We start from the raw sequence: 12,446 nt of genomic DNA on the forward strand, positions 1-12,446 counted from the left end.
CTTCCTCCAGAGCTTTTTTGGTCCTCTTTCAGTTTGCAAGACTCGCTGCAGCCTTCCCTCCTCTCCCATAAGGCAGTGAGCACTCCACTTCTAAAACATCTGCGGATTAGATGGTGAGTTTTTGGATCTAGTTTCTCAGAACCCTCACTTGACCACCTTAGCGCTCCTGCAGAAGTATCAAGCCCAACAAACGAAATCTGGCCACCAGGCTCAAGCAAGAAGAACACTCACCCCTCTGTCATAGCTGTCTGCTCGCTCCACCTTCCATGAGAGATTTTCAATTTCAGCTTCCAGCTGAGCCTGCTGATATTCAAACTGCAAAAAGCAAAAGCAAAGACGGCAACAAGAAACTAGTTTAGTGGAGCAGTTTTGTACCACACACTACACTTGAGGAGTAGAGAAATGTGTTCTCCTGACAGCTGTGCTGGCAGAGCAGGTTTGTGCCTCCTCCTTATCCACCTTCAGCTACACCCCTTCCAGGAGTTTCTTGTGTAAGAACTCCTCAACCTGCATCGCCCAAAATTAACCCAGTCAGCCTAAAAACACTGCAAGAGACAAATATCTTCTAAGTCAGTTCATTTTGCCATAAATGGGTCACCAAATGCTCTTGTGATCAGCCCTGCAGGCAGGGCAGAGGGACTGTTACCCACTGCTGAGAGCAGTAACTTGTTCCACTAGCACAGTCAGACCCAGAAGAGAACATCTGTTTTGCAGAGAATACGTATGATGCTACAGAGAGAGACTGGATAACAGGTTTTACCGGATAACTGAGTCAAAGAAACAATATCTTCAGTGAAGGTTTTGAACAAGTCCAGCCTGTGGAATGCTCCAAGCCAGCAAGGAACTTACAGCATAAAAAAACTTACAGAATAAAAAAAAAAAGCAAAGCTAAACCCTGATTCAAGGCTGGAAAAGCTATCCTCCAGCAGCTCTTTACATGAGATATGGCCCACAGCACTCTGACAAGTCTTGCCAAGGAACAAATGCACACTTCCAGCCTTAAAACATTCTGGATAAATTGTGTGTTAGGGAAAGTGCAGTGCTGCCCTGGGAAACATGTCAGAAGACAGAGCTGCTGGTCAACTCGAAGTGAAGAGGAAAGGTGCAAAACCACCTCTTATTTGTCCTGTCCTGGCCTCAAACTCAGGAATAACATTTCAGACACTGCCGAGCTCTGGAATTTAGCCCACCATACTGCCAGCTACACCCCAAAAAGCTATCAACAAAAAAAAAAAAAAGAAAGAAAAAAAAAAAGAGCAAAATATCTTACCAATTTCTTTCTGGGACCAGACTCCATGTAGTAGGCATATGGATATGTGTACTGCAGGGTGTAACGACACTGTCGAGGAGTGGGAGGAAGAGAGAAAAAAGAACAAAAGTTGGTAGAGTCACGTTTGTGTGACCACTACAAGCTAAGAAGACACCTTCTGACAGGGACAACTGGACACTTCAGGGTGGAATTTCCTAAACCTTCCTTGGAAAAATTTGTGCAAAGTATAACTTCACAGAGGTCACTTCCAGGTGATATTTGGCTAAGTTCATGTCCTCGATCAGAGGTACTGTCCCACATACCCACAACTCCTGAATTCCCTCTTCCCTCGGTGTTGTGAATTTAGCTTTCTGGTACATATTCTCTTCTCTGTGCCAAACAAGCCACAACTACCCACCTTTGCAAGCAGTTTTGCAGCATTTTGTAGGTATTGCCAGTCTATCCACGTTCCCAAGTTGTTCATAACTCTCTCTTGGATTTTCTCCTGGATTCGTTGGTACGTTTGTGCCTCCAGCTGTAGGCTTTTATTGTGATTTTCCCACTGCAAAGGGTGAGAGTGGGGAGATGGGGAAAGAATAAACTGCATGAGACCAGAATACTGCTGCTGTAAAAGCACAAGCTCTAGCAAGCAGAAACTGAAGTGGGGCAGGAGTCCAGCAAGGCAAGACACTCTGTGGGAAAGAACAGCAAGGCAGCATCTCCAATAAGTAGCAGAGGCTGCATTCAACAGACTGACAGCAGCAAAGAGCAGGGAACAAACCCAACTCCTCAGAGTGGGAATCCCCTCTGGTCACACAATGACCTCGTGTCTAACAAGATGGAAAGTAATGGTGATTCTCCTACTTAAGGGATTCTTATAAAAGGTCAAGAGTTTAAATTGACATTTAACATGGGCTCAGTGAACTCCAACATCCATGTGCACATTGTAAGCAGGGCTATTTCTCACACCCTACTGGTCTGGAGAGCCAGGAATAAGCACATTTATTTTACCAAAAGACTTGGCTGACGGTGTGAAGAATAAACTCATTTTAATGGGGAAACTGAAGTGCAGCAGCACTGAACCTCTACCACATTCTCTTCTAGAGATGCTGCTCTAGAATTGCACTGTATGGCCAGGTGCATCGAGCCTGCTATGTGGACAGAGATGCTCTGACTGCAACTTTTAAAAATGTAATTACATTAAATTTTAGGAAAACTTTGCTTCTGCCAATGGAGATCTAAGCACGGCAGAATTTCTTTAGTCTTTGTCTCCATAAAGACATACTGCAAGGAGCTGACGTTCCCTGATCTGGGAAGGAAATGACTGGAGCAATATCCATCTACTGCAGCAGCACTCAGCCTGCAGGAAAACAGTACAGTGGCACACAGGTAATACTGATTTTCTCTAGCACAAGGAAATACAGGAGTGAATGTGATTTGCTTTGGCTACAACATTATTGGTTGGGATGGGATTTCCTGGGCAGGATTTTGAGTGAAAAACAACAGGGGCTGAAAACTCTGCACAGATTCTTTTGGGCAGTTTCTTGCACGGAGATTGCCGGCAATGACCTTTGCACCAGGCAGGGAGCATTAAAAGGCTACAGCAGCTCTGGCCAAGGAGATGTCTCCTACCCTCTCAAAATAGAACAAGTACTTCTTAAGGGCCTCCCTGGCCTGTGCTTGCTGACTCTGGTTTACAATATCAGGATTCTCTTTGTACCGACTGCATTCGTAGTACTCGCTGCCGTGAGTCTTCCAGTCTCCCAGACACATCCAGCAGAAGTCTGCAGAAAACAGCAAAAAACCCACTGTGATGCACAGAAAAAAACCTGCTGAGAAAGAAAAGCTTCAGGAGACACAACCCACCTGTTTTCAGATATTTCTGCTAAACCAAGAAAAATACACATTTTGTATAATCTTGCATAACGGAACACAATAGTGAGCCAAAAATACCAGCCTGTCTTGAAGATTTGCAATTTACAGCCTCCCCTGCAACAACGGACAGTAAATCCTGAAGTGCTGCAACCTGTATACCAAGACCGACTGGCAGAACTGTACTTGCGCCCTGCACAGGCAGTCACTCTAGATTAAAGAAGAGGCAGGCTGCCTTATTTGTGAGGTGCATCCTCCCCACCACTGGCAAACTGCCCCATGCAGACCTCTGGTTGAATGAAATAGGAACAATCAAATCCAAAAGTGAACTAACTCATGCAAAATAAAGTCTGCCTTCAGTTCTCTTGAGGACGGAACTATCCAGGTAACTTCAGTGGTTTATGACACTTCAAGTTAGGAGCCACTGAATGGGAAAGAAAGTGGAGGAAAGAGAGAAACAGCAAAACTCGCACAACGGTTTCCTGATTTCAGAGCGAGGCTGTGAGTGTTCTGCTGGGAAGGAAAAAAAGATGGAGATTAAGTTGCTACATAGGAATCACTTCTGTGTTACTCATAATAAGAGACTGAAATTTGCATTTCCAGAGTTCACCAGCCTTCTTGAGTGCTAGTCACCATGGTACCTTGGCACTTGCATGCTCACCCTTGTGACAGCTCCATCAAATCACGTCCAGTGCTGCTGAGGACCCCAAAGCAAAGGAAATGAGAGAGGACAATAATCTTTAATCATCTTCCAAATAAGGTTCGGATATTATAATATTTCCTAGTGGTACACTCAACTTAGAGGGCTGAGTACAAGCTATGTCACTTCAAGGCAACAGAAATTAAATCTGCCATGAAAAGATAAGTGCAAACACAGGCTGTCATTTTGTGAGACCACACAATAGGCCAGAGACACTCAGGCTGCTAATTGCACAGAGGTGGACTGAGAAGTCCAACCAATAATGTTCTGCAGAACAATTCACAGATGCTGCAGATTCATCTAGGTTGAAGCTCATTATTTCCATCACTAAGCAGAAGGACTTAAAGTGATCTGAGTAAATGGCTCAGTTCTGCCAGTATTTTCAGCTGATGACAAATACAATTACACAGAAACTATTTACTACTTTCCTCTGAGATGGATTCCACTGTTAATGGTGAGATAGAGATGGAGACTTCTTACACAATGGACATGTTGAGGAGAGGGAGCCAAATCAACATCGAATTACAACCCAGCTAAAACCACAGCCAGTTGCGGAAAATAAGCACTATCACACACAAATCTGTAATTAATATCCTGTTTACCTTTTACTGGGGGTGTGTGTGGAAATTTCAGTTGATGTTTACAATTTGTCTTCATATCACAAAAAAAAAGACCACCACCACTAACAAACATTGCAGAGAAAACTGTTTCCAAATCCTACTTACCATGCTTGCACTTGGAGCATTGCTGAAAGAGAAGAGACAGGAGTCACTGGTTAGTGAAGAGTGGGGGAAAAAAAATTCCACCTAGAACAAGGAAGGTCTGACATGTTCAGGGAATTGCTCACCATGTGATTGCAGCCTCCATTCTTTTCAATACAGATATTGCACTTGGGACACTGAGGAAACAGAAACAGTTGTTAGATCCAATTCTGTCTCTAGCAGCCCTCTGGAGAATGCCAATACTTGCACGATTATTCCCCTCCTGCTTTTTTTATTATTTTAAATATGCATATGGATATATGAGAATATTATACACCCTGCCTTCCACCAACTTTTGACAGCTCCATTTAAATAGCAGGCAGAAAGGCAAAGCCAGAGAAGTTGCACCGCAGCACTGGACAGCTTGCTCAAGACAACAAGTTCTCTGTTGCTACTCCTAGTAAAAGGGAAGCTCTTACTGAGTTACCACTTAGAAATTGCTCAGGAGTAGGGACATAATTAGGTCACATATGACAGTAGCTTCCACAGATTATTAGACTACAAGAGGATCAGCACTCTGCCCGGCCGTCAGCAGCCACTAACACTGATAACGTAGCTAGCTGCAGGGAGCCTGGCTGACCACAGCGAAAGCTGCACACTTCTTCGCTCCTTTAGCAGTCCACTGATGCTCTGGAGTGTCAAGTTCAGTTACAAAGCAAAGTACAAAGAAGAGTTTTACTGTTTTTTATAAATGTTAGTGGCAGGCGAAATGTATGCCAGGACAATGCTCAATATACCAGAACCTTATTTTACAAAAGGGCATAGCAGAAACAATGCCATCACATGTTGACACCTTCTCCAGAGAAAGAAGGGAATTTAAAATCTCTAGCCTATCTAAGTAGCAATTTTCTTAACATAACTGAAGTTTGCAGATAATTAGCACTGTCACAATTGTCATTGGCTAGGGTAGAACAAAAGCCAGCTAAGAACTGTTTTGCAGTCAGGCCACAAAATCCCCAAAGGACATCAGAAGTTCCAATCTGCAACAGCTGATCTAGAGGATAAAGGTAATGAATCTGTAACTTTTAAAGATAATTCTATAGGTAGACCAGATCGCACAATCTGTAATACTATTTCTTTTGCTTAGGCCTAAATCTACTAGAAGTACTTCAATGCCTAATTTACAGACTCCTTCTACCCTATTTTGCTCTCCTTGCCAAATCAAGACTTTATCTCCCTCACCTTCCTGTTCACAGTACTTCACACAGCTGTTCAGGTTTAAACACCTCAATGCATTATTTGATACTGACTCTGATCTTACTACACTCCTTCCTTCCATTTGAAATACATCTCTACTGATCATCTTAAAGTAGCCACAGTTCCTTTCCCCTTTGGAGGGCAGCACACCTGTCCGCCCAAGACATTCACACCAGGTCTGAAATAAGGACCACCAGGCCCTTACCATGGGAGGGCAGCTGGACTTTCTGCACAAGGCGTTCTCAAGGCATTCAATCTGTTCTATCACAGTGCTGAGGCAGCAGTGAGAAATCATAGCCCGTGAAAAAGCAGCACACAATGCTATGTTATGTATGGAAGTGTATCTTTCTTCCCAGGCAGAACTAGAGGACAAAAAAAGACATGCAGGTTCTTCTCCTTACATCTTTAGTGTGAGCGCTGATGTAGTTGGCTGTCTCGGAGTCATCTGCACATTTGGTGAGCCATTTCCGAATGGTAGCACAGTCTGTGGGTGCGTGGTACATCTGCCGACACTTAAAGCTTAACAGGAAGAAAGAAAAAAAGTCATATCAGTTTCCAAGGAGGTCACTCAAGAATTGAGGTTTTCCCCAATGACCAAAATCTGAGAGGCCAAGCATGGATAAGGGATGTGCATTGCTAGAGTGAAAAACTAAGTCTGAGCTCCAACAAACCCTGACCCTCTTGTGCAGAAATCAGAGTCACGACGAGAGTGACCCAAGGCCTTCTACCAGTGGCTTTACAAGTAGCCTTACTCCAGTGGTAGCTATCAAGACACCTGCGTTAGCATGACCTGACTGGCACCAGGTGAGTAATGGCCATTTGCACAGAGACTCCAGTAACCTGCATCTCTAAACCAGTTGTATCGTGCTCCTCAGACGTTCTCAACAGCAGTGATTCTGGATACCCAGGAGCAGAAGACACTTCAGCAGCCCCGCAAGCTACCTTTTTGCTCTGGTCCCACATACACTTGAAGTCAGAGAAGGAACGCTAGCATTCCTATGCAGCAGAAATGTATTCTCACATCAGCCTCGAAACATGCCAGACACTGGGAATCAAGTATTTGTAATAAACTTAAAAATTCAGTGCAGGGAGGCCACATCCATTACTAGAATCTCTACCGGTCACTTGGACTGTACTAATATCTGTAACCGAGGTAAGCATGAGAATGGTAGATTTGTAACCCTTTCATTACTCAAGCCCTGCCTTCCCTGGTTGTCAGAACACCCAACTTCCAAGCAGTTTAGGAAGCAAGGAGAGGGCTGACCACCTGCAGAAGTCAGAACCCAAGTGTCCAGTTACTCAAGCTAACTCAAATTACAAACAACTCTGGAAGCACTTGAGATATTTCAACAGACTGAACCTGCTGGCAAGCAAATGGAGTAGCTCTGAGGACAGCATAGACTTTCCCCACGATCTTTAACCTTCTCTGTTTCTTACCAGAAGACCTCATTGCAACGATTGCACTGCACTCGCCGGGCTTTTGGCTCCTGTACCTGTATGACCATAGGGCAATCTGCACCAGGACATAGCTGCAGCTGATAATGGCTCTGCGAACATACCAAGGTGGTCAATCAGCAGTGAGTGCAGAAGAGCATTATCCAAGTTTAATCATCCCTATCCTCAAAAATACACAAGTCAGTTAATTCTCAGTGAAAAAGAGTGAAAACTGTCACCAGGTCTTGGCTATCAGAGCAGACAAACTTTTTCCACCCGAGGAAAGGGAATGTTAGTTACTCGCAGCTTTTCTAGAACAGAGAATTCAAATGGAGTTTTACAGACCAAGTTAGCACAGTAACACATCCATAAGATCCCACCAAGATACTGAACAAACAATTTTCCTCCATCTGAGCTTTTTTCCCATGCTCTCTTTATGCCTCAGAACGTATTGAGTTGATCTCTTGTGGCGGCTGTTCCCTCTGAAAGGATCTCTTACTGAAGAGAGGTGACCACTCTTAAAACTGTTTCGCTGCTTCCTGAGTGTTCCCAGTCTGTTCCCAGCTACCAGAATACTTCCTGCACCACGTTTAACCTTAATGATTGCTGCTTTAATTTCACAAGACCTCACATAAAGTGTTATTAAGCAAGCCAATTCAGTTGGGCTAGGCTAAGATGACAGACTAAAATATCTACGCAAGAGCAAGAAGGACTTTAAAATCCAGATTAAAGTTTGCAGTTCTCAGCTGCAACATTCTGAGAAATCCGCTTCAGCAAAAGAGCCAAGCACCAGCCAGGGACCTACTCGGTGACCTTACATCAGAATTTACTCTGGCAACCTGCTAGAGCATTTTACAAGTGAGGCTGTACTATAGGAGCAGCACATCATGTTTATCAGGGACAATTTCCCTGCAGTTACTGCAGTTCTAATCAAAGATGCAAGGCACTTCAAGCAAAACTTCTGCAAGTCATCAGTGAATCGAGGCAGTATATTTTAAAACCGAAAAAAAACCCAATACCTCCACATAGTCCCTGAAGAGGTAGCGCCTGTATTTGTCTTTCAGCTCTTCACTAGGCAGCAATGGAAACACGAAGTCTTCTGGTGTCCGAAGTAGGCAGTCCTGAGCCATGCAGGAGACCCCTGAGAAGAGAAAGCAACATTTTAGCACAGTGCAACTTATACTAAGAAGTCAATGCATAGAGAGCATTCAACAGATTCCTAGGTGCCATCTGTTGTTGTGCAAGAAGGACACAACTGTGAAACAAATCTGGGCTGCTGAAACACTGAAGCCCAACTGTCTTCACCGAAAGACGACAGGGCACACGTGCATCCAGGACCAGTAAGTGCTTCGACCAGTATTCTCAATGTCAGACACTTAAAGTAGAAAACTGTACATTACTGCCATGCCAGCATGAAAGACAGGCTAGGAAAAGCCCAAAGCAACTCTGGCAACTACTGACTTCTACCCAACACAAAGGGAACAGAAACTTACATCCACAAGCACTCTGAGGTAGTGCAACAACACACTATGAGAGATGCAAACTCAAAATGCAGTGGATTTGCAGTTTCTAACTTGTTACAGTTATGCTCTCAAGATCACGAGGGGAGAGAAGCTGCACATGGATCTATCAACTTGCATGTTTTGATAGGCAGGAGTAAGTGCTGTCCTGGTGGTATGTCAACAATAACCAAAGAATCAGGTTAGTGACCACTAGTTCAAGTTAAGTTTGTCACAAATACTCATTCCACACTCTATTTTCTCATTACCGAGATGTTTTAGACCAATCATCATCAGAACGGTCAACACAACAAATACAGACCCCGTACCATATCTGCCTCGAACTCACCGACTCCAACACCATCCTTGACGAGCACTGTACAATGCTGCTCCCAACAGCTGCGACAGAACTGGTGCTGACAAGCCAGAGAGAGCAAGTTCTCCTTCCGGACAAACTGCATGCACACTGCGCAGTGATGGGAGGAATGTACCATTGCCTGCGAGAGAGACAAATCAGCATCAAAGTGAAACCATCCCAGTTCTCCCGAGTATTGTCACCTCATCCACTGGAAGCAGGCTTAGCAGTGCCCTTTTACCGGAAAACGATTTTGGGTAAGAAGGTAAGCAACTAAAGTTGTAGAGTGTATATACAAAGAGGAGAAGGAGTTGACAGACCATCACCTCACATCTCTTATCTTCTGCCCATGCTACATTTGGCAAAGCAGGCATCATTCCTTTGGCTGAAAAGGATTAGGGGTTTTGTGTCAAGTCAGGCATAATCCTGCTATTGCTTCACCAAACCGCTGGATCTCCCCTCAGGTAGCGCAGAACTAATCCCTAGACAACAGATCAAGCCTCTAACACATCTCAGCTCACCCCTGGAACATGAAGAACTAGGTCTAGCACATCATCAAAGTGCTAACAGCTTTGAAGAGCCTTGCTTTTACGTCCCTATTTCCCCTTTCACCAAGAAGTCATATGATCACTTTTCATCTACTTAAACCTTTGCTGCTCTTCTAGAAGATAGTAGGAGGCAGTCATCAGCTTCCATGCCTAGCTCTGCATGCCAGGCACACAGAGAAGCAGCAGCACGATACCCAGCCACATGACCAACAGAGCTCCTTTTATAGCATGACCAAATGAAAAAGGATATAAAGCGACTTTGTTCTAAGCAGCCGCCTTGAGGACCAGAACAAGATTCACTGAGACTGCAACTGTGTTGATTGCCTACACCGACTGCTCAACTTGAACAGTAATGCTGGGAAATGGATTGAGGAATGGTTACGTGAACAAGGACATGATTCAGTGGAAAAGCTTTGTGAAACACGTATTGTATAAATGGAAACCTTGTTAAACTTTGAGTGTGGGTACAGATTGCAAGAAGAACAGCAAGTATGCAAGGAGGAACTTCTAAGGGACAAGTGGATCTTTCTCAAGGAAACAGGATGGAACGCTGAGCCCAACTGTAACTCCAATGTAACTGCAAGAAGATAAACAGAGCTCGAAGTACAAGCATAGCAACAATGAATCAACAGGGGACAATGAATCAACAGAGGACAAGTAGTTTTAGTAACCAATCATGTTGACAAAGCATTCTTTGAGTGTTAAGATATATAATCCGGGTTGATTTTGAATAAAGTTGAAGCTTGCTTTATCACTCATATTGAGTCGTCCGCTTGCTTCCCTCGCCCATCGCACAATAAGGCTGTCTCTCTGAGCTGACCACTAAAGCTTCTACGTATAGGGCCAGTTGCTCTAGAGTATGAGCATCTGCCCCCAAAACATAACCATTCTGCATCAGGAGCCGAAACACAGAGCAACCTGCCCTAGCAGATACAAAAAAGCTGTAATGAATTGCCTACCAAACCAAGTTTGTCAAGATTACACCTCCATTGCAGCAGAGAATACTTAAGTGACAGCTGATACAAGATTCAGGCAAATTTCAAAGTACATGGATTTATTTGCAGTTACCTCTAATACCAAAGCTTTTTTTTTTTTTTTGGACTCTAGGCAGATAATTTATTTTGAGTCCATGAAGCTTACTCTTGTCAGCTCTTTTATCATTTTCACCCCCTGCTAGTTACAGGTCAGCTCGGATGCCAAATCAGGCTTTCAAAACCTCCCCTCCCCCCAGCCCAAAGAGTGTTTCTCAGATGTAATATTTTATCACTCAAAATCTGACACATGGCAATGTTACCTGGGGTAACTGTGGATTGTACCAAGTCACCCACTGTGAATGAAAACTGTAAACATGCAACAGGAAGCTTCTTTTTAAAGGAAAAAAACCCAAACCAGTAGACCTGTGTAGCCCTGGCTGCAATATACAAGTTGGTTCAAATATCATTACTGACTGGCTCAGCAGCAATAACACCACTGGGAGTTTTGGGTTTAGTATGTCTGAGCAGAGCAGCAGAGCAAACAGTCATCTCAAGAAAAAATATATTAAAAATACTTTGTTCCAGTCACAGAGAAGCTTTGTTCACTCTGTGCAGTCAGAGCTTCCCCTGAGTGTCTTCTACAGAAAGAGCAGAATCGGAAGAGGTAGCCAAGCCCAAGCCCTCTGCTCCTTCCATTGTGTGCCATCACTCATGACAAAAAAAAAAGCTAAATTTCCTTGAGGCAAGTTAATTCTTGAACACTACTTGCAAGACAATAGCAAAGCTGCTATTTAAAAGCTAGACATCTCTTGAATACATTCTCGTTTAAAAAGTAAACCCAACATTGAGTTAGTGTGTTGGACCTGAGGTTACAAAGGGTTAATATGGGACAGACTATGCCATTAGTAACGCAATCCTCCGAAGAGGTGGGCCAGAGGTGTCTGCCAAGGGAGCAGACCAAAATAGTTAGCATACTTACATGTTTGGATGAGGTGGGCTGAACTCGTGCTTCTACTAGCAATTGGGCAGCATTAGACTTGTGCCTGAAAGGCAATTGAAGAACGATCAAATAAATTTCTGAATACAAGTTGCTTTATTAAATTCATCCTCCTCTCAATAAATAACAGGCTCTGTGCAAATGGCAGGGTAGAACACTTTTCAACAAGAAAAGTGGAAATGTGTCCTGTGTGAGGCTCCTCCACACAGTGAGCTAAATTCTCATCAACAGAACTTTATGAGTGTCTTCAAAATCAGAAACAGAAATGGATGAACATTTCCCTCATACTACTTGATGAATATTTTTCTACAACTCTCCCACTGCCCTGAAAAATTATTTTCAGCTAAGATTTTTCTATCCACGCTCCTAGAGCATTCCTAAGGCACTGCCTGTATTAGCACTGCACTCCAGTGAGGCTCCTGTCTGTCTCCTACTCCTTTGTAAAATCAAGCTATGCTGATTAGGTCTCACTTTGACTCCAGTCTGTTATCTAGTCAGGTATTTACTCTATGACAGATTAGCACTCTTTAGGCATATGAAGCTATCAGCAGCCTTAGAATTAAATGTGTTTTGCTGTTTGTGATTTCTATTGCAGAGGAAAGCCTGTCTCTCGATGAATTCAGAAATAGCAGCATCACTATTGTGACCATGGTGTAAATCCTCTTCACTAGCACTTTTTAGTTGTATTAGGAAGCTTTCCTTTGATAATGTCACATTGTACCAAGACAGAAGTTTGAAGACCTGATCAACTGGAGAACAACTTGCAAAGTCAGAGCTTTAGAAGTAGCTCCTTCCCCAAGCTTCCTCTTGTTTAAATCTCATCAGTTGACCTGCAAAATCACCCTGAGCTGCTATGCAGG

General features: G+C 43.6%; 1 protein-coding gene across 2 annotated transcripts in view; it reads right to left on the minus strand.

Annotated features, from left to right (window-relative positions):
- ARIH2 (ariadne RBR E3 ubiquitin protein ligase 2) overlaps positions 1 to 12,446 on the minus strand; it is a 34,049-nt gene that overhangs the window by 3,683 nt on the left and 17,920 nt on the right. For both annotated transcript variants that reach the window (XM_054076635.1, XM_054076634.1), the window contains 11 exons: positions 11,569 to 11,632; positions 9,062 to 9,209; positions 8,233 to 8,354; positions 7,217 to 7,326; positions 6,181 to 6,298; positions 4,669 to 4,719; positions 4,547 to 4,568; positions 2,882 to 3,033; positions 1,668 to 1,811; positions 1,271 to 1,339; positions 232 to 315 (listed from right to left, as the gene is read on the minus strand). In XM_054076635.1, coding sequence (XP_053932610.1) covers positions 232 to 315; positions 1,271 to 1,339; positions 1,668 to 1,811; positions 2,882 to 3,033; positions 4,547 to 4,568; positions 4,669 to 4,719; positions 6,181 to 6,298; positions 7,217 to 7,326; positions 8,233 to 8,354; positions 9,062 to 9,206 — 1,017 coding nt within the window. In that variant the 5' untranslated portion in view covers positions 9,207 to 9,209; positions 11,569 to 11,632. The remainder of the gene's footprint in view (positions 1 to 231; positions 316 to 1,270; positions 1,340 to 1,667; positions 1,812 to 2,881; positions 3,034 to 4,546; positions 4,569 to 4,668; positions 4,720 to 6,180; positions 6,299 to 7,216; positions 7,327 to 8,232; positions 8,355 to 9,061; positions 9,210 to 11,568; positions 11,633 to 12,446) is intronic.

This window comes from Cuculus canorus, chromosome 11 (genome assembly GCF_017976375.1).
Source record: "Cuculus canorus isolate bCucCan1 chromosome 11, bCucCan1.pri, whole genome shotgun sequence".
Classification (NCBI taxonomy): Eukaryota; Metazoa; Chordata; class Aves; order Cuculiformes; family Cuculidae; genus Cuculus; species Cuculus canorus.